Source organism: Myodes glareolus, chromosome 1, assembly GCF_982192425.1.
Source record: "Myodes glareolus chromosome 1, mMyoGla1.1, whole genome shotgun sequence".
NCBI lineage: Eukaryota > Metazoa > Chordata > Mammalia > Rodentia > Cricetidae > Myodes > Myodes glareolus.
In genome coordinates this window covers 140118174-140143588 of record NC_142026.1, presented here as the reverse complement: position 1 = coordinate 140143588, position 25415 = coordinate 140118174, and the positions used below count along the sequence as shown (strand labels likewise).

The following is a 25415-nucleotide window of genomic DNA, read 5'->3' as shown; positions in this document are numbered from 1 at the left end:
TTCAGGTGTGTTTCTGTGTTTTTATTTGTGCTTTTACTCATGTCCTTGGTGATTGACAGATCATAATTCAAATTTATGGGATAGAATGCCACATGAGGCTCTGTCTAGGCACTTCAAGGTGGTTAAATCATGTCTATTAATACATTAAGCACCAGTGAATATACATTCCCCTGGATCCCACTTGTGAGGAGTCTAAAAAGGGGCAGAAGTATACGGCAGGCTGACCGTGCTCAGGCTGTGTCCCATTTATCCTCTGCTCCAGGCCCAGCCTGACAGGGATGCTGCGTCTGGACCAGACCCTGGAAGCCATGGTTTGGGAGCCTTGTTCCTGGCCACTGCTGCGTTGGCATCTTTCCCCAGATGGTGGCTAGATGGTCTTTTTCCTTAGGATTTTTGGATGCCCCTCTACTCCTGATGTATGGGCAATCTTCAGAATCGTCAGGGGAACCCCCCAGAGCGAGTTGTCTTGTCTGTTTTGGTCAAAATTGTCACTGGAGCCTAGTGCCTGACACTGAGTCTGTGGATGCGCTACTTCCAGTCCAGGATGACAGCTCCCGTCTCGTCTTTGACCCTGACCCTCCCGGAGGCATACTTGGTCTCCTGGCAGCCATTGCAGTACACAGTCTTGGTGGTGCCATCTGGGAATTCCCTCCGCTTGAACCTGGCCGTGTGGATTTCTTTCTGTCCATTGCTGAACATGATGACTTTGTCTCCATTCCTGTAGGACAGAAACACTCTGATAGGTGGTGCTGCACAGAGGCCGACGCTGTGAGCCTGGAGGAACTAGGAATGAGTGATACCATAATGCCACCGAGATTCCCCCGGTCTCTTCTGAGGGAGGATGATGAAGCTTCCCCAGGAACGAGTAGGGAAGGCATTTGAGGTTTAAAAGACAGAAGCAGCCCAGGGTAGCTGAGCTCAGGAAGGTGGGAATGAGGGAGCTGAGTGGGGAGCACGGACCCAGAGATGGAGTGAGTGGGTGCAACAGAACTGCTCAGTCCATGGCAGAAACACAGCAGAAAGAGTCCCGGGTGTGGGCACTGTGCTGACACCACCAGGAGAGCCAAGGATGCTCCAGACGGGGGCGGGGAGGGGAGACCTAAGCACATGGGAAGAGATGATGAGGAAACATGCCAAGGTCACACCAGAATCGGGGAATAGTGGGAACATCTAAGGTGACTTTCTTGACCTCTTGCCTAGGCTAGTGGACAGATGTGACTGAAGGGCCTCATTGTCTGCACACACCAGCACTGAGACAGTGACTTAGCACACGGTTGTGCAGCTGAGAGTCTTTTTATAGACTTTTTATACACCCTGCAATCAAACCACACTTCTACACAGCGTAGCTTTGAGGGGTGGAGGCTGAAGACGGCACTCAGGTGGGCTGGCTTCAGTCACCGAAATATCAACACGCGTCACCTCAGAGCCGTGGGACATCCTGAGACACGTGTCACCTAACAGCAGTGGGACAGCCTGAGACACGGGTCACCTCAGAGCCGTGGGACATCCTGAGACACGCGTCACCTAACAGCAGTGGGACAGCCTGAGACACGTGTCACCTAACAGCAGTGGAACATCCTGAGACACGTGTCACCTAACAGCAGTGGGACAGCCTGAGACACGTGTCACCTAACAGCAGTGGGACATCCTGAGACACGTGTCACCTCAGAGCCGTGGGACATCCTGAGACACGCGTCACCTAACAGCAGTGGGACAGCCTGAGACACGGGTCACCTCAGAGCCATGGGACATCCTGAGAAATTATTGTGATGTCAACCTGGGTGACCATGACATTAGTTGATGATGTAGACTGTGGGGCCACCTTTGTCCCTGAAGTCAAACCCTGAGCACCATTTGGGGGGCCCGAGACTGCCCCCCAAATTCTACGTCTATGCTCTTATTCTCTGTAAACAGATTTGAGCTGAGGGCACAAAGAACCTTGCAGGCCCAGTGACACTATTTTCTATCGTAGTTGGTTTTTAAATATTTATTTGTATATGTATGAGTGTTTGCCTGCATGTATATCTGCAAACTACATGCACACCTGGTGCCCATGGAAGTCAGGGGAGGCCATCAGGTCCCCTGGGACGGGAGTTAAGAGGGCTGCAAGCTGTCAGGTGGGTGCTGGGAACTCATTCTGTGTCCTTCCCAAGAGCAGCCGGGGCTCGTAGCCATGGAGCCGTCTCTCCAGCCCCTGCTGTTACGCTTAAATGAATGTTTGACCTCTGCACACGTGTAAATGGCTGTGGATACGTTCTAGAACACGAAGCCCAGGGTTGGGCTGCTGACCTTTTCACTGTCACACACGTCCCGTCAGGGAACACGGTCTCCTCACAGCCGTCCTTTAGCCGTTTCACCGTCCCGTCAGGAAACACCGTTTCCTTGGAACCATCTGGGTAGAACTTTTCTGCAGAAGACATTGTTCAAAGTACGTGTTATACCGAATGCATTTGGAACCTATGCTGTCTCTAACTGACCTATATGGAAATATGAATGAGGAAGATCAAATCAGAGGAGTTTGTAATTAGGATTGGCAGACATAACACCCAGTGCCCTCTTGATTCAGTTTTAGGTAAGTGAGGTTTGGACATAGTGTCGACAGTCTCTAGTGCACAGCGTTTGGTAGATATTTTGGCTTGGTTATGATGAAAAAGTGATACACCTTTGTTAGAAATCCAATTCAAGTTTCAAAGTCTGCTATTTTCCTTGGCTGTGGACTTTTGGTAAAATCCATCACTAGTGGCAGGCAATACCATGTATTACAGACCCAGACAGAACTAAACAGGGGAAGGGAGGCGCTAGGGGCTCATTTCTCTCTCAGCCTCTCATGCGACCTCTAATGCCACCTCACAGTCTGCCACCACATCTTTCCCCACACACTGGACTATATTTCTCTCTGAACTGTGAGCCAAACTCATTCTCTCTGGTCACAGCAGTGGGAAAGTAACTAAGACACTCTTGGAAATGCCTTTGCTGTCCCACATGGACTTCCAAAGACAAGCTAGATCATCAACAGTCACGGTGACATCAGCCTTATGTGGAGGCAGTCCTCACCGTGGAACATGCTGAAGCATTGCTGCACCTGAGCTTACACACAAGCCAGGGCCGGCAACCGTGCATGTCCTCGTGCAAAGCTGTGCTTTTCCCTGTGCGTTTGTGGAAAGTAGAAAAGCTTACAAGAGGAACGCCACAGATGGGCTTCCACGTGTTCTTCTCATGACCCTGTGTTTCATGCACGTTTTGGTCAATGGTTGGCGGTTGTTGGCAGATGAAAAGGAGACATTAAGTATACTTAGGAAAAGACTGTGGTGTGGAATCTGACAGCCAAGGACGAACTCCTTGCAGTAAGTTCCTGCAAGCTAACTCTGAAAAGCTAACTGGAATGTTGGTGCAATGCCCTGGAGAAGCAGGGATTCACTAGCTTGAGAATCTCAAAGTCCCCTGACTGACTGGTGCAGAAGCAAAGCTTTTGCAGGACTTCGCAGAGCACACAGGCACACGGATGCCCCTGAAAAGCCGCAAGAGGGGAGGTTGTGATGTTTGTTTCACCTTGTTTAGAACTATCACAGGAGGGTGTCCTGGAGACAGGAGCCATGGGTAGAGACAGGGCAGAACTCAGGACCCCTGCTAGACAGTTCCTTGATACATTAGAGACATTCCACACAGAGCAGCCAGGGTTCAAAGAACAGATATGCCTATCAGACCCTTTTATCCTTTTCATCAGAGCTAGCTAATATCATCAACCACCCCTAGAGCAGTTGTGAACGAGCAAGTGTAATTTTTCTTTTCACTTTTTTTCTTATTTATAAATAACTGACCTCAGCTTGGCTTAGTTTTAGACAGATTTTCTTTTTTTTTTAATTAATTTTTATTGAACTCTACATTTTTCTCTGCTCCCTTCCCTGGCTTTCCTCTCCCTCTTCAGCCCTCCCCCCAAGGTCCCCTTGCTTCCAATTTACTCAGGAGATCTTGTCTTTTTTCACTTCCCATGTAGATTAGATCTATATAAGTCTCTCTTAGGGTTCTTGTTGCTGTCTAAGTTCTCTGGGATTGTGATTTGTGGGCTGGTTTTCTTTGCTTTATGTTTAAAAAGCACCTATGAGTGAGTACATGTGATAATTGTCTTTCTGTGTCTGGGTTACCTCACTCAAAATAATGTTTTGCATAAGATGACAACTTATGCTGGAGAGGATGTGGGGTAAAGGGAACACTCCTGCATTGCTGGTGGAAGTGCAAGCTGGTACAGCCCCTTTGGATATCAGTATGCAATTTCTCAGAAAGTTGGGAAACAATCCTTCCTCAAGACCCAGAAATACCACTTTTGGGTTTATACCCAAAGGATGCTCAATTGTACCACAAGGACAAGTGCTCAACTATGTTCATAGTAACATTGTTTGTCATAGTCAGAACCTGGAAACAACCTAAATGCCCCTTGACCAAAGAATTGATAAGGAAAATGTGGTACATTTACACAATAGAGTACTACAACAACAACAAAAAAATTGACATCTTGAGATTTGCAGACAAATGGGTGGATCTAGAAAATACCATATTGAGTGATGTAAGTCAGACCCAGAAAAACAAATACCATAAACAAAATCCATTCATAAGTAGATTTTAGAAATAAAGCAAAGAAAATCACCCTGCAAATCACAATCCCAGAGAACCTAGACAACAATGAGGACCCTACAAGAGACATACATGGACCTAATCTACATGGGAGGTAGGAAAAGAGAAGACCTCCTGAGTAAATTGGGAGCAAGGGGGCCATGGGAGAGGGTAAAAGGGAAGGGGCGAGAAAGGGAGGGGAGCAGAGAAAAATACACAGTTCAATAAAAATCAATAATTTTTTTTAAAAAAAGCTTATTGGAAATGGTAAAAAATAAAAAGATTGTGTGTTTTAAAAAAGTAGCACAAACACTGAGAGCAACAATAAATGAATGAGATCTCCTGAAACTGAGAAGCTTCTGTAAAGCAAAAGACATTGTCACTAAGACAAAAAGGCAGCCTACTGAATAGAAAAAGATCTTCACCAACCCCACATCAAGACAATGGACTGATCTCCAAAATATATAAAGAACTCAAGAAATTAGACATCAAAATTCTAAATAACCCAATTAAAAAATGGGGTACAGAACTAAACAGAGAAATCTCAATTGAAGAATCTCAACTGGCCAAAAGATACTTAAGGAAATGTTCAACATCTTTAGCCATTAGGGAAAAGCAAATCAAAAACAAGTCTGAGATATCATCTTACACCTGTCAGAATGGCTAAGGTCAAAAACACTAGATAGCTTATGTTGGAGAGGATGTGGAGTAAGGGAAACACTCATCCATTGCTGGTGGAATGCAAACTTGTACAACCACTTTGGAAATCAGTATGGCGGGTTCTCAGAAAATTGGGAATCAACCTACTTCAGAATCCAACAATACCACTCTTGGGCATATACCCAGAAGATGCTCGATCATATTACAAGGACATTTGTTCAACTATGTTCATAGCAGTATTATTTTTAATAACCAGAACTTGGAAACAACCTAGATGCCCCCTCAACCGAAGAATGGATAAAGAAGATATGGCACATTTACACATTAGAGTAGTACTCAGAGGTCAAAAAACAATGACATCTTTAATTTTGCATGCAAATGGATAGAATTAGAAAGCACTATCCTGAGTGAGGTAACCCAGACCCCAAAAGATGAATATGATATGTACTTATTCATAAGTGGATACTAGCTATAAACAAAAGATATTGAGCCTATAGTTTAGGATACTAGGGAAGCTAAGTAATAAGGTGAACCCTAAAAAAAAACATATATAGATGTTTTTATATATTCTGACAAAATTGGGAGCATGGGGATCGGGGGAGAAGGGAGGGTAGAAGGGGGAAAGAGGAAAGAAGGGGAGGTGTTTGACTTCTGCTTCATCAGGGAGGGGTGGGGAGAATTTGAGGGAATGGAAGGAAGGAGGAAGGACAGAGATGAGAGCAAGAAAAGAGATATCTCGATTGAGGGAGCCATTATAGGGTTAGCAAGAAATCTGGCTCTAGAGAAATTCCCAGGAATCCACAAGAATGACCTAAGACCCTAAGCAATAGAGGAGATGGTGCCTGAACTGGCCTTGCCCCATAGTCAGACTGATGAACATGTTAAATTTCACCACAGAACCTTTATCCAGCAACTGATGGAAACAGAGGCAGAGACAAGCATCAAAGCACTGAACTGAGCTCCCAAAGTCCAGCTGAAGAGTGCGAGGCGTGAGAATATGAGCAAAGAGGTCAAGACCATGAAGGGTTCACCCACTGAAACAGTCTACCCCAGCTAATGGAAGCTCCCCAACTCCAGCTGGACAGGGAAGGGACAGCATAGGTCCAAACTAGTCCCTCTGAATGTGGGTGACAGTTGCATGACTGGGGCAGACTGAGGAGCCACTGGCAGTGGCACCAGGATTTGTCCCTATTGCATGTACTGATTTTTTGGGAACCTATTCTCTTTGGATGGATAGCTTGCTCAGCCTAGATACAGTCAGAAAAGCCTTGGATCTTCCCCGAAGCAATGTGCCTTACCCTCTCTGAGGATTAGATGGGGATGGGGTGGGAGGGCATGTGGAGGGAATGGGAGGGAGGGAGGGAGGGATGGAGGGAGGGAGGGAGGGAGGGAGGGAGGGAGGGAGGGAAGGAGGGAGTGGGAACTTGGATTGGTATGTATAATAAAAAAAGATAGTTTCTTTTTTCTTATTTAAAAATAAGTAAAGGAAAAGACAAAAATAAAAATTATATTGAAATAACAAAAAATGGGTATAATTTTGCCCTATGTACTCCATGGAATAATTTCTAATAAAAACCATTAAAATCTAGCTGGGCAGCCTGTTTTCTTTAGTGACTCTAAAGGCTGCGTGTCTGGTGCCCTTTCTCAGGATGCTCATATACCCCACCATCTCCTCTGGCGCAGACACACAAGGCCCTGAGCCAGCAAGTACAGGGTGACGTCACTTACCAGTCCACTTGTTCGGAAACTGCACAACTTCAACACCGTCCGGGTAGGTTGTGTGTGTCGTCTGAGCATCCGCATAATAATAAATCTGTGAAGACCAGGGAACCACGTTGGGAGGCGACCCCTAATGCTGTTACATTAACATCAGCTGAATCTGACTGATTACTTCCCATAGGTGGCTAATGGTGCAGGCTCAGCAGGTGGGTTCCATGGGAACTTCCACAGGTCAGAAACACAGACGGTGGAGAGGAGTGACATTTTATGTATATTTTAATAAATAAAGCTTGCCTGAAGACCAGAACGCCAAACAGCCACACTAGTCAGCCATGCAGGCCAGGCAGTGGTGGCCACACCTTTAATCCCAGCAGCCACACTAGTCAGCCATAGAGGCCAGGTGGTGGTGCCCGCCTGTAATCCCAGCACTAGAGAGGAATAAAGGGTGGGATGAGACAGGAACCCGTTCTCTTTTCAGTCTGAATATTCCATAGCGGTAAGAGCTCTCTAGTGGCTAGGCTGCTTTGCTTTTCTGATCTTCAGCTTGATCCCCAAGAGGTTAGCTCAGGCCCGTGGAAGAACATTTGGACAATTCACAGCGGAGGGTGGGGAGCTGGTGGGACACCATTGACCTGCAAATCTGTGGACTGAGACCATGAAGAATCTCACTTGTATCAAACACCAAGGACAAAATTCTCATTAACAAGAAGGTTCTGATCTTCCCGCCTCCCCTCACCTCCTGACACCAAGAGAAGAGAAGGGTGTGCATCTGGGGAAGGTTTGCTCCCAGCCGTGTGGCTCTGGGCTCTAAGACAACACAAGTACGCACACTGCACGCACCACTCTTTGGTCGGGCTTGACCTTCTTCATGTCACCGTTAAAGAACTTGATGAGGGTGGTCTTCTTGTCGGCACTGATCTCCTTCCTGGTTCCGTTGGGGAAGGTGATGATCGTTCGCCCATCACTGAGTACTTGCTCGACCTTGATGGACACACAAAAACTCGGGGTGAAGACCGGTGACCAGCACGGTGACCGCGGCTCCACTGTTTCTCTGCATTTGGTTGTCAATGGTAAGCGTTATGATCTATTCCTCCGTGTCTGCCTTCCTTTGTGCTGAAGCTGTGTGTTTGCCATGGGTCTGTAAGATCTATGGTTATAGGATTGATGAACCCGAATGCTGGGACAAATAAAACGGCACAATTACTATGTAGAAATTAACTTGTGTGCATTTTTGTCTTTCCTGTTTTATCCTTTCCACTCACGCACTACACTAATGACTTCAGGGAATAATTAGCAAACAGGCAGCTTCAAGGACACACTGCTAGGCTTTTGGTGGAAGACATTACCCTGTGAAGATTAGTGTAAACAAAGACACTTACAGAAATAGCCTCAATTTGGGGAGTTAATATATGTGTACTTTAAAAGCTTCACATAGCATTTATTAATTACGCCACACATTGTAACTATTCTTAACATAGCTGGAACTGTAGGAGCTCACTCATCAGATTTAAAAACCAATACTTCTGAACAAATCAGAGAGCTAGCCACCAAACACAACCAATACAGCTGAGGTTGGAGCTAAGTCTACACTCTACGCCCTTGTTCACAAACACGCCAGCTGAATGCATAAGCTGTGTGCAGGTCAGAACCAGAAGACGAGTTCTTGTTCTCAGCCAACCAGAAAAGCTCCAACGAGGCTTCAGGGGCCAGCTGCCTCTCACAATAACAAAGCGCACTGTTCTAAGGCTCCACACGGGGAGATCACAAAATCAACCGCAGCTGCACGAACCAGTACAGGAACAGCGCTCCAGTCGATAACTGCAAGGACGATGGTCATTGTGTAAGACAGTAGTGGAGCTGACCATCTCCTGTCACCTCCTGCCATGTGGCACTGAGCTTCTCTGAGGTCTGTGGTGATGCTGGGCCAATGCGCCTGTGTGTGATACACACAGACCGCTGTCCAGTCCGCACCAGGAACTGACGGCCAACAACTGTGACAGTGGTTGGTGCGTTTACTCTCCCAGACACGTTGTCATTATTGCAGTGCCTTCCTCACTGTGCGGGACACGTCCTGCATGGCGGTGTGTGCTGCTGCCGTGCCGCCTTGCTCCTCGCACTACCATGGCTCTTGCTTGCACCACAGGGTCATGTGGAGCAACTGAGGATGTGTAGGTTTGGGCGAATCGCTACAAGGTTCACACAATGGTGACGTCGCCAAAGGCCGCTCTGAGAGCATGTCATCACTCAGTCGTGTGTGATCATGTGATTTTTAAAGTTTACGTTATAAGAATAGGGTACGAGCTGGGTGGTGGTGGCGCATGCCTTTAATGCCAGTACCCGGGAGCAGAGGCAGGTGGATCTCTGTGAGTTCAAGGCCAGCCTGGTCTACAGAGCAAGTTCCAGGGGCAGTCAGAACTGTTTCTCAGAAAAACAAAAACAAAACAGCTCCCCCCTCAAAAATAGGATCTGAGCCACAAAAGAGGATGTAAGGCTTATTGTATTCTAGTTTAGACTTTGCCATGGATTTTTTTATTTTTAGTGGTAGATAAGTGTGTAAAACGTATTTGATCATGAAGGTGTAAAATTTAATCTGACTCCTCACCAGTTCAGAATGGCTGTTCCAACTACAGAGGTCTAGACTTTGGGTCTGGTTAATTTTAGTGTGTGACTTTTCTTACTGCAATTCTTTTACAATAAAGTTTTAACTAAAAATAGATACAAATTACAATATAAAAATAATTGAACAAGAAAAGGATTTCAGCGTATCCAATGCAAGACACACATAAACTGATCCAAGATGGAGGACTAGAAGAGGCAGTAATGTGATGGGGACTGTACGGGAGGTGGTACCCAGGGAGCCGGGCAGTGAGGTCAATGCACAGCAGAATAGGACACCACAGACCACCTGCTCCTCACATCCATCCCTGTGGCTCCCGAGGACCAGGCGCCTGATTGGTCTGTAACTCTCTGGACACCAACCAGCACCGCCCTGCTCCCTACGGATCTCATCCTGTGGGCTGTGCTCAGCTGTGTTTGGGATCTCATCCTGTGGGCTGTGCTCAGCTGTGTTTCTTTGCCCGGTAACTGTACAAAACAGCCACACTAAAGAAAGGGTCTAGGGATGCAGCTCAGTTGGTCGCTGCTTGCCCGGCATGCTTGAAGCCCTGGGTCCCATTCCCAGCATAGCATAACAGGATGCGGTGTTACACACCTGTAATCCCAGCACTCGGGAGGAGGAGGCAGGAGGACCAGAAACCCAAGATCATTGTGCTACTTAGTGAGTCCATGAAAGCTGAGACCTGTCTAAGAGGAGATGAGGGGGAAGAAGGAGGATGGTGAGGAGGAGGAGGAAAAAGAGGAGGAGGAGGAGATTTTAGTGAAAAACTGTGACGTCAGGCAGCTTTTTTTCTTCCTCTGCCCAGCCCAGAGGAGACTCACTCCAGCAGGAGAGGCTGAAGGTGAAGTCCAGCGAGTGACAAACTGGGCCATCATGGCTTCAGCTGCCGGCTTGGGCCACAGCAGCTCACCCCTTCCCACCACCCCCAAGTCAACCCCAGTGCCCTGGCAGTAGATCTCTGGGACAAAAATGCCTCTTGAGGTAGCAGTGGGTGTCACTGAGGTGAGAGCGGTAGGTGTGCCTCTCACAGCAGCTGTTTGTCACTGGAAGCAAGCTGCTCACCGGTGATGCTCTGGAGAGCTGTGGCCACCAGCCTGCAGCTCCAGGACAGCCTGCACAGGGAGCGTGGCTGGGAAGAACTACGTTCTGCGGACACCTACCTTGCCATTCGGGTGTCGCTTTTCCTGTGTCTCCTTATCCTTCTTGGTGTTCATGGAGCATGGTACTTCTTTAGAAGGTCCTGATCTCGCCATGAAATTCTGTAGAGAGATTATAACCATTGCCTCCTGTGGCCCCCTGTGAGGACTACAGGGCCATCAAGGCTGGCTTTTGGGACCAAGTTTGTGTTTGGAAAGCTATTTCTCTCATCTTGTGGACCGTGCTTGATCCGTACCAGGGTGAGCAAGAGGGCAGTCACCAAGTTCTGATTCTGACTGCACATCACTGAGCTCTTGAGATGCATCAGGCAGGAATTTACTAAATAGCTAAACCCATCTCCCACTGCTGATAATGTTGGGAAGAGTTACTGACTGTTTTTAGGGGACTCCACCGCCACTGCCCACCTTCACATGGTTTAAAAGTACTTTTCCTCCTGTGGAGAAAATGACTTAATTCTGTTGCCATTCCTCTCAGACATTGTGCAGCTATGAGGTGACCCTGGCTATGGATCTTGGCTTTTTACTCTGTTCATTTCCACTGAGAATTGCAAATAAAGAAAAAAAACAGAGTAAAAATTTTGACTTCTGGATCATTAAGGTCACAGAAGCTTGGCCTGCCTTTGACCACCAGCCTAATGCAGCCCTCCATGGGTGAAGGGATGCCATGTTTCTCTCTTTTGAAAGGCTCAGAGTGTCAGAGACTGGGGTCATTGCAGCCATCATAACCTTCCGTGCTCATGAAAAAGACCACCTCCAGGTCTTCCTACCCCAGCTTCCCCACCAGGTGAAATTCTACCTACCTGCAGCCATAGTGCATTCTGGGAAAAACTAGGGAGGAGCCTGCTTGCTTGAGCCTGCATGAGAAGCTCACCTTCAGAACTCTCTGGGTTGGAGGACCATATATCTGAAAGAGCAGAGAAGAGCTTTTCAAGAGACTGTGTGCATAGAGTGAGACGGTTGTGTTCCCCGTGTGAGTCAGTTTCCAACATGTTCTCTTTGTTCCTGGGGTTGCTGTGCACACGTCATCGACTGATGGGGTGAAATCATGAAATGTTGAGTGGAGACAGTCAGCCCTTGTCTGCTGACTCCATTGTCACTAGAGTTGTGGTCCGGAAGACTAAGCTAGCAGAGGGTGGTGTCTGTCCTGCAGCTGCTTTTGCCCCAGTAAGGGACGGACACAGGAAGAGAAACCTAGGGACAACTGCCCACTGGACACATGGAAGGAAACAGAGGCAGCGGGGGAGGGAGTACTGTGTATCCAGGGCAGTGGGGAGCAGGTAGAAAGGTCGCCGTCGCCAGGGAACTGACAGCCGCACACCCACAGCCAAGAGCAGAGAGAATAATGCACAGATGGTTGCTTGCTCTCTCAGACGGCTTTCTCATCTCATTCAGGACCCTTTGCACAGAGCTCAACAGACATGCCCACAGGCCAACCTGATATAATTCCTCAACCAGGTTCTCTTCCAAGGCGATTCTAGGTTGTGCCAAGCAGACAGTGACAGCTAACCAACACACGGAGTGTGGAAGGCTTGGGCATTTGGACACTGCTCTCCGTCTGGTGTGCTGCTGAAGGAGGTTTGGATGCTATCACCTTGATAGAAGAAGTGTCGTACTTTGGTCTACTTCCAGTTCTCTCTGTTGTGTGCTTACGGTGCCTGCCCTTAGGAGCTAGCCCTTTGGAGTCTTAAACCCAAATAGATTCTTCCTTCTAGAAGTTGCTATGGTTGTGGTGCTTTATGGCAGTGATAGAAAAATAACTGATTCACAGGGGTCCAGAAATGTCACACCGGCTCAGGAAGAGACAGTGCTGTGCTTACGCATGCACAAAGGTCCAGGGCTCAGTATGTCAAAGGGGGCTCACATGGGCCACCAAAGAGGGTGGGTAAGAATCAGGCTCTAGGTGGATGAGCTCTCTCTCTTCCCACTAGGGGTGCCGCTGAGCCTGGCAGCCAGGGCTCTGTGCAGACTATACAGCAAAGTTCCTGCACACCCACGGGTGCGCTCCAGGGTGCAGAGTGTGGTGGTCACCACGGACAGGAGGCTGCAGTGGGGCATTCTCCCTGCCATTGTGGGAACCTGAAGTTGGCACCCATGGGGACAGGAGAGGCTGGATAGACAGCTTGAGCTCAGAGGGAGGTCAGGCAGTTGCTGGGCAAGGACAGATAAAACAAGCAGGTAATGTAACCAGCCAGCAAGTAGAAAGGGAAGGGCTAAGGATGGCCCAGGAGAGCCAGCCTGGGCTCTGCTACAGTGTTGGGAGATGTTACTGAGACAGATGAAGGAGCATGAGGAGGAATCAGACAGAAAGTGGACAGGTCTCAGGGAACTCTAGGGACCTCACCCACACGCCATATCCCTCCCAGGTCTCAGGGAGCTCTAGGGACCTCACCCACACGCCACATCCCTCCCAGGTCCCAGGGAGCTCTAGGGACCTCACCCACACGCCACATCTCTCCCTGGTCCCCTGCCACTTCATTCCTCTCACCAGCCACTGACTCTGTGTCCGGAGCTGTGGTGTCCGACGGTGGTTCTGGTGATATCCTGCTAAGTTGCCTTTGCACAAATTCAGAAGACAGGTGCATAACCTGGATGCAGAGAGAGTCAGAAAACCAGTGACACCAGCGGACCAGTAACCAGATGCTGCTGTGTCAGCTTTCAGGTGCCTTAATCATGTCTCAGACTCTGCCAAGAGCACTGGCTCTGCTCTCTGAACTCAGGCAATTGACCTAATATAGGAAATTCCCACCCACATAATCTTTTTTTTTTAAAGATAACTTCAGTTCTGTTTGGCTTCTTGTTTTAATACTGAAGGCATGTGTGAACACACTCAGTTTTCTAATCTACAGGAATAGTTACAATTTACAAATCCCCGAGCCCATTTTGAGTGACAGAGAGAGTGCTCTTGTTGGACTTCATGTGGCTGGGATAAGCAGGATGTATTCCTAGGGTGAGGAGGCGAGGAGAGGGAGGTTGGCAAAGTGCATTCTGCTCAAGCGTGAGGGTTGACGTTCAGATCCCTAGAACCCACAAAAGGCCAGGTAAGGCAGCATGCCTATCATTCCAGCGTCCAGAAAGCAGAGACCAGAGGTTCCTGAAGCTTACTAGTCAGAGTACAGTCAACCAGTGTCGTCAGCCAGGCTCAGTCATTTTGAGAACATGTCTCAAAATGAGGTAGAGGGCCAAGGGACAGCCCAATGGTTAATTAAGAGCATTGCTACCGTTTCAGAGGGACCCCGGTCTGGCTCCCAGCTCTCATGTTGGATGGTTCACGATCGCCTGTAACTAACTCTAGCTCAAGGGGATCTAGCAAACCTCTTCTGGACTTTATGGGCATACAGATGGTGTGTGTGCACCATATGTAAAAATAATTTATATAAATGATGTGGAAACAGAGGAAGACCACAGACACAGAGAGAAGGGGGAGAGAGAAAGGAGAAGGAGGGAGGGAGGGAGGGAGGGAGGGAGGGAGGGGGAGAGAGAGAGAGAGAGACTATACACAAGCGGTAAGAGTTCCCAAGGTCACCTTTTCATCAAAAGACATAAAAGACAGTCTTTCATCTAAGGAATCCGTTCCTCCAGTGGCCATTGTGCTTCCATTTTGAAGACTTCCAGAAGGAACATCGTCCCTGTCATCCCAGGATGTTGTTTTCTCTGAGTCGATTCCTTCTATTCTTATGTACACAGGCTAGAAACAAACGTGGGGGCATTTGGATCACCTTCAGATAATACCATCCAAAAGTATCAATTAATGCACCATGTTTGCTACCCCCACAGCCTGGACTGTGACAACCCCGTGTTTTGAGTTCCCTGGGGGAGCAGAAGGGAAGCTGCTGTCTGCACACCTTCCCCTACAGCCTTGGTCCAGAATCATTGCACTCTAAAGTCTAGAGAAGGTTTGACACCATGCTGAATAAAGAACATGAAACCAAATTTAACAGATCTTAAGAAAAATGCATTTCTAGCCTTTGTGTTATTTTAAAAATCAGTGGCTCTGATGTACGGCTTAGCTTGGCCCTCACCACTTGCCTTCATGCACACATCTGCTAGGAAGTCTTACTACATTCAGATAAGTGATTACACTTAGTCCCTTCTGCTGTGGCCCTGCAGTCGCCCCAAACCGCTGCACGCGGGAGTTTCATGCGGAAAGGCAATGGGTACAGAGCCACCACAGACCTGCGAGGCAGCGGAGGGCAGGGGCATACAGGAGGGAAAACCACATTTTAATCTGCTCATTAACATTGAATGTCTTCATAATGGCTTGATCTAGGAGACTTGAACTGGATGCCCCACATGTTGGTGAGACTAGACTGATGTTCGGATGTGACCCGCGACCTGCCACCTGCTTCTGGCAGACACCAGTTCCATACCATCACAGGACCCAAAGATAAGCAACTCCAACCCTCCTCTCCTTGCATTCCGCCACTTCAGCTGAGCATGTGGGGAAGTAGGAAATGCAGAACACTTTAACAGTATTAGTTAAAGTTTTTCATACAATATTTTTCGATTATAATCTTTCTCCTCTCTCTCATCTCTCAACTGCTCCCAGATTCTCCCCACCTTCCTACCTAGCCAACTTCATGTTCTCTCTCTCTCTCTCTCTCTCTCTCTCTCTCTCTCTCTCTCTCTCTCTCTCTCTCTCTCTCTCTCTCTGAACCTCCCAAAACAAACAGATAAATGAAATGAAAATAAACTAGGGGGGAAAAAAGTAAAAAAAAAAAAAAAAAAACCAAAATACAGGCACACAAAAACAACGAACCAAGCACCACCACCACCAAACCCCCAAAACCACGGACTCTGTGTTGTGTTGGCCAGCTACTCCTGGGTGTAGGCCTGCCTGGGAGTGTGGTTGACGCACCCAGCGGCTCTCTCTTTCCTAGCAGGTATCTGGTAATAGATATAAATAGTTTCTTGGCCAAAGGTGAAACCTTGAGTCCCCTCCCGCTCTGAGTGCAGGGATTTTTCACATGGTTTGAACCTGTGCATCACGGTGTGCTGCCACCGTCTCCCTGAGTTCACAGTGCATTGGCCCTGTTCTGTCTGGATGGTGCTGTTTCTGTGAAGTCCCCAATCACTTCTAGTTTTACAATCTTCCCACCCCCTCTTCCACATAGATCCCTGAGCCATTGAGGGGAGGGTTTTGATGAAGACAGCCCATCAAGGACTAAGTGCCCCGAAGTCTGTCTGTGTATTGTACATCTGTGCTTCTCTATGTTAATTACCATCTACAGCAAGGAGAAATGTTTCTGATTAGGGTTTTGGTAGCACTGATCTACGGATATAGCAATGTGTTATCAGGATATGTTCCATTAGCAGAATAAGTACATTTGTTTTTTCCTAGGTCCATGACCTATCTATCTAGTCTCCGTTTCTGGACCAGTTTAGCAATGTCAGGTATGGAATGGGCCTCACATGCCATAAGGAAGTGGCTGGTTACTCCCATAATGTTGGCACCACAGTTGCCCCTGTGTATCCTGCAGGCAGGTCTCTGTTTTAGATAGTGTCTCTGTAGGGGGTGGCACTGATGGTTACCTTTCTCTTCTGGTGGCCTGCGGAGTTGCCTTACAGCACCATGAACACTAGCAGCAGGGGTGAAGCTTCTAGTGGGGTACCAGCTTAGTTTCTCCATTTCAGTGAAGATGTTGTGTCTTCAACAATAGAGCCACACAGCCAGTTTGTGGGGAGCAACCAATAGCCTTAGCCATGGCCTGCTATGTTTGGGGAGTTCCAAGGAATCCCTTTGGCCAATGACTCAACAAGATAGAGTTCATTCCTATCACTAGAGGATTTATTTGGTGGGATAATATGTCTAGTTGGGGCATTGTCTTCCCTGTTATATGCTGACACCATTTAAATTCCCTTCATATACATACATACATACGTACATACATACATACATACATGTTTTGGAAACTTCTACAGCAGCAGGATCCCACATGACTTTTCAGAAGGCCTTTAGCTACACAATACTCACATAACTGGCCAAAAACCTGAGATACAGGTCCTCCTCTGGAGGCTGTCTATAAATGTGGGCTTGGTATTTTACATCGCACACTCTCCTCCGAGGAAGAAGGGCCAGTGTGAACCTCCGGCGCCATTTTTCCAGGACTGATTTACAGCTGGGCACGCCATAAACACGTGTACACAAGTCAGACCTTTTGACATTATCCCTAGAATGGTGTTTGAATACAGATAACCCTGGGGAAATTTAAAAGTGTGGCATTCACCACCTGGATTTTTTTTTGTTGCCGTTCAAAGGTGGGTGTGTGCCGTCCAGACTTTTCTTATCTACAGTCACGTGAGGAACAGCATTGTGCATAATCAGTGAGCATTTGAGACTGACCTCTGATGGAGGCGGAGGGATACCCTGCAGACTCGTGGGCACATCTTACCCACATACCATGAGCAAGGTTTAATGGAGGCAACATGATAGCAAAGGCCATATAGAATCTCCCATAGGGCCCCACTCAGCTTCTACCAGTGACAGCAGCTAGCTCTCAGTCACTAAGTCTCCGGGTTATACCTCCGTCCTGTCTCCCCCTGTGCCTCGGTTGGGTTAATGACAGAATCCAGTCCACCACTTAAGGTAAAGTAGGAACCTGGAATCCCTTGGTGGCCTGGTCAGATGTCCAGATGTCCCACCTGAGCCTAGGAACATCCTGGAGACAGAGTGGCCACATGCTCTGCTCCCAGGGCTCCCAGGACTGTCACTTCTGTGTGATTTATGACTGAGGGACAGACAGTAAGCCCTCACAGAGTGTCCAGGGGAGACAGCATGCCTGCAAGGGAGAGGACATGCTTCCTTGTGCCATTATCTCTGCAATGCAGAGAGTCTGCTTTACCAGAGTATTGGTTGCTTTTGCTGTGGGCCGCGAGGGTACAGCGGACTTTGCGGCCACCGCACCCTGCTCCTTCAGGGCCTTCAGTTCCTCACGGAGCTCCTGGTTCTCCTTCATCAGAGCGTCGATCTGGCTTTGGAGGTCTCTGTGAGCCACACACCACCAAGACGCCTGTCTTGAGACCTCTGCTGCAAGGTCACAGATTTGCTTCTGTAGTCCCTGAGGTGAGGAAAGAATGACAGGCACTTCTCAGGCACCCTGAGGGAGTACTGACCCCCCCAAAACAGAGTCCGCCCCACAGGTGATTGTGGACTTCTGAGATGTCGTTCTCCTCCAAAGAGAAAAATCACGTGTCCACAGCCTTTGCCGTCATGGCCAAGCGTTTCTGCTAGGACTCGCTCCACACACGCTAACTAGATCTAACGGCTGGCAAGGTACAATCACCGCTAGAGCATTTCCATGAAAGAAATCCACTTCTCTTGCTCAGCCTTCTCCTCAGGGGTAGGTGGGAAGGGGCTGCCACCATGAGTCCAAAAACGATTGAGACCCAGCCTCTGGTCCTAACTTCATTAATCCCTTGTGCGGTGACCTCAGAGAGAGGTGAGGGAAGCAAAGGCACCTTTCCACATCTCAGGATCGTTAGTTCCACCACCCAGGCACGCCACTGGGGCGGACAAGGCCTGGTCTAGGGACACCTCCTCCCCACGGCAATTGCTTTCCCATTGGTTGCTGCCCCAGACCTCTGAGGTTAGGTTTGTCCTTTGTCTTGTCACTTTGACAGGACCTCCTGCTCGACGTTGAAGGTGTCCTTGCCGAGCTCTACCACCTCTATGGGAAACATTGTCCTTGAGGGGTATGTGTGAATGCACGCGTGTGCACATGTGTGTTAGTGCATGTGTGTGTCTGTGTGCGTGTGGGTGGGTTCCGTGGGTGTATGTGTGTGCACATGTGTGTGCATGTGTGTGTGCGTGTGTGGTGTGCTTATGTGTGTGGTGTGTGTTCGTGGGTGTGTGTGGGTGGGTGCAATGTGTGTGTGCGCACATGTGTGTCAGTGTGTGTGCGCGTGTGGTTTGTGTTGTGTGTGTGGTGTATGCACATGAGTGTGTGCACATGCGTGGTGAGTGTGTGTGTGTGGCAGCTGTGTCCAGAAACCTGTTGTTTTCCTCCTCAATCGTGAGTAGCAGATTTGTATTTCCTTCAATAAAGATTATCACTAAGAGAAAGACTGTATATCAGATGGACTGAATCTTAGAGAGAATGACAGACATTAGAGAACACCTTTCTGACCATCTTGTTCTGCTAGTTCTGGAGACAATGAGGGAGGGATTGCACTATAGTTTTGATATTCTCCCTTTCTGGGAACTTTGCCACTAACACCAGATTTGGAGGATTTGGGCAGAGAGCTACAGCAGTGAGGGGCCCAGGGACCCGAAGTGTAGCTCTGCCAAACGAACCCAGGAACACTTCATTCTTAAAAACGTTTTGTTTTTTATTAATATTTGTTAATTGCACATTTCAATGAGAGGATTGCTGTGATATTCCTCCAGCACACTAAGTGTCACAAATGCATCCTACAGTTCTGATCTCCTGGAGTAGGCAGGGCTCCCGAGGGACACTTGGAACTGGGGGCCTTGAATCTCCAGTGAAGAGCAGTGTTAAGTGTCCAGATCCAGGACATGTGTACTGGAAGAAGCTCTTGTCAGGTGATCAACTGCGTTAGTCAGCTTCCTGTCCACTCAGAAAATACCCGAGGGAGGCAACTTAGAAGGGAGAAAGTTTGGTCTAGGCTTCTGGGTTCAAAGCTTTCAGTTCACAGCTGCTGGGCTCCGTCACTTTGGGTCTGAGACAGAACACGGTGGCAGAACTGTTCACCTTAGGACAGCCAGGAGGCGGAGAGGGAGGGAGGGAGAGAGTTGTGGAAAAGCCTGGGACTTCACTAGCTCTTTCAAAGGCATAATCCTAACGACCTAACTTCATCTGCCTTCATCTCTACCACCTGCCAATAGTGGTGCCATGTGAACGTCAGTGATACACACGTATGTGATCTTTGGGGGATGTCTGAGATTCAGACTGTAACTCCAATGTTACACATGTATGTGATCTTTGGGGGACGTCTGAGACTCAGACTGTAACTCCAATGTTACACACGTATGTGATCTTTGGGGGATGTCTGAGATTCAGACTGTAACTCCAATGTTACACACGTATGTGATTTTGGGGGGACGTCTGAGACTCAGACTGTAACTCCAATGTTACACACGTATGTGATTTTGGGGGGACGTCTGAGACTCAGACTGTAACTCCAATGTTACACACGTATGTGATCTTTGGGGGACGTCTGAGACTCAGATTGTAACTCTAATGTTACACACATATGTGATCTTTGGGGAACGTCTGAGACTCAGACTGTAACTCCAATGTTACACACGTATGTGATCTTTGGGGGACGTCTGAGACTCAGACTGTAACTCTAATGTTACACACATATGTGATCTTTGGGGGACGTCTGAGACTCAGACTGTAACTCCAATGTTACACACATATGTGATCTTTGGAGGATGTCCTGAGACTCAGACTGTAACTCCAATCAATGTTACACACATATGTGATCTTTGGGGGACGTCTGAGACTCAGACTGTAACTCTAATGTTACACACATATATGATCTTTGGGGAACGTCTGAGACTCAGACTGTAACTCCAATGTTACACACGTATGTGATCTTTGGGGGACATCTGAGATTCAGACTGTAACTCCAACTACAGTTCCCAGACCTTAGAAAACCCTAACAACAGCAAGCCATCGGCCAGGGAAGAGGGGCGGACAGCGTGACAGTGACTGGGGTCCAACTACTTATAAAAACAAGATTCAGGGATGTCTGAGAACTCAAGAAGATCCCATTTTGCATTCCGCATCATAAGAACACATTTTCCTAGCATTTACTCATTACGAAACATAGCCCCGTGACCTTGTGATGTTCTCTGTGGGATACTTTATAAAACCGATACTCATATCCCTCTGTCTTTCTTCAACAGTGCTGCGTGACCTCCATGGCCAGGGGCTCACATCCTGTCCCTCCACACACATTAGGAATCTAACACGGTGTGGGACACCCAGTAGGTGGGATGCTGTTCCTGAGGAGCCCCCGGGACGGCTCTACACACGGCAGTCTCTTCTGCTGTGGATGTAAGCCCTTCCCTTCATCCTCGCACCCCTCCCTAGGAAGAGAGCTAGGACACCAATCTTCTCTGAAGAGACTGAGACATCCAAGAATCATCTCAAGCCTCAGAGAAAAGAACACGCCCTTCCCTTCTCATGTGCTCTGTGAAAGCCATGTCCCAAGGCCCCACCTCTGCATGCTTGGGCTGCTGTTGACTACTCGGTGACTTCCCCTTCGGTCTCTGAGTTCCTTACTGCAAGGAGATTCTCACACATCCGATCAAAAGGCCGCAGGTTTCATGATGCAGCCACAGAGTGTAGACTCTGCAACATTAGCAGGTCACCCGTAATAATACCCCAACCAGTACTGACAAAATAAGACGTGTTTAGGCGAGGACCTAGTGCTAAAGAAACACTGTCAGCATCAAAGTTGTAATGGCCGAGTCTCTAGACCCTCAGCATCCACAGGGAGCCCTCAGATATGCTGCGATTGTGTGTTCCCAGCTCTTAACAGCTACTGGAATCCAGAGAGCTCTAAACTTCACACTCCAGGTTTTCCATAGACCTCTTCAGTTGACCCAGCAAGAACTGCAACCTTGTCCCGAGAATAAACGGGGTCAGAGCCTAAGAGAGGTACAGCCTCACATGGAACGAAGGGATGGATAATGTGGAAGCTGTGTGTGTGCTTGCGTGCGTGTGCGCGTGTGTGCATGAGTGCATGCGCGTGTGGGTGTGTGTGCATATGTGTGTGATGGATAATGTGGAAGCAGTGTTTGCATGCGTGTGTGTGCATGTGTGTATGTGTGTGTGCACGTGCACGTGTGTGTGATGGGTAATGTGGAAGTAGTGTGTATGTGCGTGTGTGTGAGTGTATGTGTGTGAGTGTATGTGTGCGTGTGTGTGTGTGCGTGTGTGTGTGTGTGTAAGGATCAGGGAGTTTGATGGCACGATTTAAGGAATATAAATGTCCTGAAAATACTGACACATTTTCAGCAGCCTGGAGCCTTCTCCGGGACTAGAAGAAGGGAGGCAATGAGTTCTGCATCCTCAGCTCTGCACCCACCACTCAAAGTCACCGCAAAGGCTGGACCAGAGTTTCTCTAAGAGAGCGCAGCACCCCAGCTCAGAGCGAGCTCACACTGAGAAGGCCCTAAGGGACAACCAAAGTTTTAGAAAGGACAGGTCTCAAGACAAGAGGCAGAGTCCTACCCAGTACATTCCCCATCCAAGAGACATGCTGCTTCTTGGCTTGGCTTACCGTGGGCTCCTCGGTTTTGCTGTCCTCCCCAGAGACCTGGGCTGTAGTATCCATCTCCTTCTCATTTTTGGCCCCTGCTCCCTGACTCGGGTCCTCTAACATGGCAGGCCTCCACTGACTCCTTAGCCTCGAGGTGACCGGTAAGCATTCTGGTTGTAAAGGAGGAAGGGTCATGGGGACTTCTTGGTGCATCCCACCTCTGCTCCTCCAATTATCCCACTTAGGATGGAGAAAGCCCAACCATGTGTCACAGAGTCCCCCCACCCTACAGCCTGGGGAGTCTCCACCTGGAGTTGACCAAGGAATGGTTTCTATGCCCAGAAACCACAGACTGGAAAGGATCCGGCCACTTACAAGTGGTGTGTCTCCAAAGGTGGGTGGGAGTCAGCATGGTGCCTGATTACAGTGCCAGCATTACCTTGAGGGGAGCAGGGCCTCGAGAGGGCACCTGGGAAGTCTTAGTCCTTCATCAGACCACTGCTGTGGATGCCTTTGACTGTCTCTCATCAGGACAAACCCCTGGTCCCCAACCTACAACTCCATAACCTAAAACGATGACATAGAAGCAGGGGTTTATGGAACCTGAGACTTGGAACCGTGGGGGAGGAAAGCCAGGAGCTGCCGTCCACAGGATAGCACAGGCACCAGAAGCCAAGTCAATTCCCCTCCCACCGGCCACCAAAGCCCCACTACGGCTAATCCCCACCCCCTGTCCAGTGTAGGGGGTGGTGGCCATTGGCAGGTTTGGGAAAGAAGCTGAGCACTTTAGTGAGTGGCAGGGCTTCTCAGACAGAGAATGTCTGAGAACGGGGAACGCCCTGACCACAAATCACAACTATAACAACATACTTCCTGTTCTACATATAAACACGTGTGTTCATCAGCCTAGGCTGTATATAAACAGGAATGAGAAGCTGAGCCACAGTGACAGGCAGTCTGGTTGGAGACAAGGTGTTTCCTCGTGAGAGACAAGCAAAGGCATCTGTAGCATGGTCATCCATACCCCACCTCACTGGTCCAGACCCCATGGGTTTCTGCAGAGGTGGACAGGCATCCATGGCTTCTCAGAAGGGGGACTCCACACTCCCCAACACTGGCTCCTAAGGGCCTCTCTTCAGGAATACCCTCCCTCTGAGCCCCCCAGGTATCATGGGTCACTTCACCTAGCCTAAGATGGTGACTTCTGCCAGGACATGGCTCTTCTAGGCCATATCCCAACAGCTCTCTGTGTCCTCCACACAGCTAGCTTTAGAACTCCAGGAAGCCTCTCCATTCTAAACTGACTCTCTGACTTAAAGGGCCATGCCAGCTCACGCAGCCTGGGGATTTTTTATAAGGTTAAACAGTCATCACCCGCGATTCAGCTAGAGTAAGCTCACATCCATCTACACAGAGAACTGGAGGGAGCCATATTGTCTGCACAACTGATGATGTTATCAGGTTTCCCATATGCAGCAGAGTAGAGACTCAATTCTCTCAGCACACATTCTTGAAAAACTATACCATTTCTCTAAAATAAAAACAGCTTAGGGATGTTCACAGAAAGAATACGATCTCTACGAGGCTAAATGGAAGACACGAGGCAAAATTTCATCATTTCACAAAATGCTTCTTGGACTAAATGGTCCCTCTGGGTTTCGCGACTAAGGACGAGAATGATCACAGGGAAAGGGCCAGTGCATTGCCTTAACCCCCGAGTCCCCGGCCTTCACTTCTCATCCACGGCTCTGGATTTGGAGTGTTTAAATATTTAAAGGCAAATTGATGGAACGTTTTTTACAAGAGTGTGTCATTCCCTACCTGGGGACCCTTGGTGTATATCCTGGGGACATACGGAGTTCTAACTATGTTGGGATTGCCTGTGCCACTCCTGGGAGACCTTAAGCTGCTTCTCTGTCTCCTTCCATCATCAAGTGCTGCTTGGAATGGTCCTCGTTAGCCAGGAGAGGCCAGGTGCCCAGGGCTTTGATTGTATCCATTGGACGATAAGACACCCAGGGCCTGGCTCTGGTCAGAGGCACTCCTGCCTAGTAAGGAACCCTAACATGGGTTCACGTGAGTGTGTCTGCAGAACCCTCTGGCCGCACAGCTGGAGAGGGAGCAGAGCTTCAGAGACCCGAGGAGAGCCACCTCCAGCGGACTCCACACCACTGTAGCTGCTTCCCTGCCTGGGAGCAGGCTGGGTGGAAGATGTCCATAAGTACACATGTGGAAAGGGCCACACTGTGTTGCCTTCTGCCCACTCTGATGGGCAAACATCTGGGAGAGCCCTTCAGAAGTGCCTGTACGGGTGTACACAGATGACAGTCAGCCTGAACCTGCTTGGGACATTGTTCAATTGGGTGATCTGTGACATGGGACAGGCAGAAAACGATGGCATCTTGAATGGGGAGACCCTACGCGTACCTTTCCTGCATTCCAGAGTCATCTTATGGTTGCTCTTGTTCTTACATTCATAGAGGAAGGGAGGGCAAATCTCTCATTTACCTGGGAGCAGAAGTCAGTTCCAGAGCGGCCCGCTAAGGGGGCACGGACACTTTCTAGGAAACATATGAAGGAGGCTCCTAAAGACTGTCCTACGTGTGATCCCTGCAGACCAGCAAGGTGATTTGGGGTTTACCCTAGGAGACAAGCCCATGCGTGACGCCTGAGCGTGAAGACTTAGCTGTGTGCCATTGAGATCTGTACTAAGGCACACTGACAGTCCCGCTCCTCTTTGAGCTCAGGTGAAAGTAGTCTCCAGGGATGTCTGCAGTGTCCTGATGGTCCGCCATAGGATAATGAAGGCAAAACTGTAATCTTATGGCTAAGAAAGAGCATAAGCCCCAAGTGAAGCCCAGTCCCAGAGGTCAAAGCCTTCTTACTAAGCTGCACTGCCCAAGGATACCACACAAAGATGAATGCGTTTGCCTGTTCCAGTCTCCTGCTCCTTAAGACCTATGGGGTTGAGACGGTCAACCCTTGTGGATTCTGTTGTCTCGCCCACTCTGAGAATGAAGTGGGTAGACAGCTAAGGCTGAAGAAATGAAGAGGGCTTTATTCGGACAGTATTAATAATTCAAATGGGAAAAATAGAAGGTCACCATGTGGGAGCAGCAAGCTGCGTATGACCGGAGACCCTTTGAACTCGTGGTACTAGAAGGACTCCAGCCAAAGGTTGCCGGTAAGTGCCATAGCTCTCTGCTCCCAGGATTTATGAGAGCAGGCCTCTGAAGGATGTCTTCAGAGGTGTGTTAGTCAGTCTGCTCCAGAGGAACAGAACTTAGAGAAAGAATATATATTCATATATGAAGGGGATTTTATTAGAATGGCTGATAGGCTGTGGTCCAGGTGGTTCAATAATGGTTGTCTATCAGTGAGCGTTCCCAGAATCCAGTAGCAGTTCAGTCCATGAGGATGGA

The 25415-nt window shown here is 48.6% G+C and overlaps 1 protein-coding gene across 2 annotated transcripts; it reads right to left on the bottom strand.

Annotated features, from left to right (window-relative positions):
* Positions 1-23273, bottom strand: LOC125391678 (centrosomal P4.1-associated protein-like). 2 transcript variants are annotated; one of them, XM_048421188.3, is made up of 12 exons: positions 23178-23262; positions 22433-22560; positions 22015-22163; positions 17601-17816; positions 14285-14446; positions 13247-13346; positions 11562-11665; positions 10765-10863; positions 7828-7968; positions 6997-7081; positions 2290-2407; positions 1-718 (listed from the first exon to the last, which is right to left on the bottom strand). In XM_048421188.3, the coding sequence occupies exons 3-12, from the start codon at positions 22114-22116 to the stop codon at positions 529-531; spliced, it is 1317 nt and encodes a 438-aa protein (XP_048277145.1). In that variant the 5' UTR covers positions 22117-22163; positions 22433-22560; positions 23178-23262; the 3' UTR covers positions 1-528. The 2 variants fall into 2 exon arrangements, with proteins under 2 accessions (XP_048277145.1, XP_048277134.1); XM_048421177.3 differs by lacking the exon at positions 22433-22560 and having other exon boundaries at positions 23178-23273.
* Positions 23274-25415: the final 2142 nt, after the last annotated feature.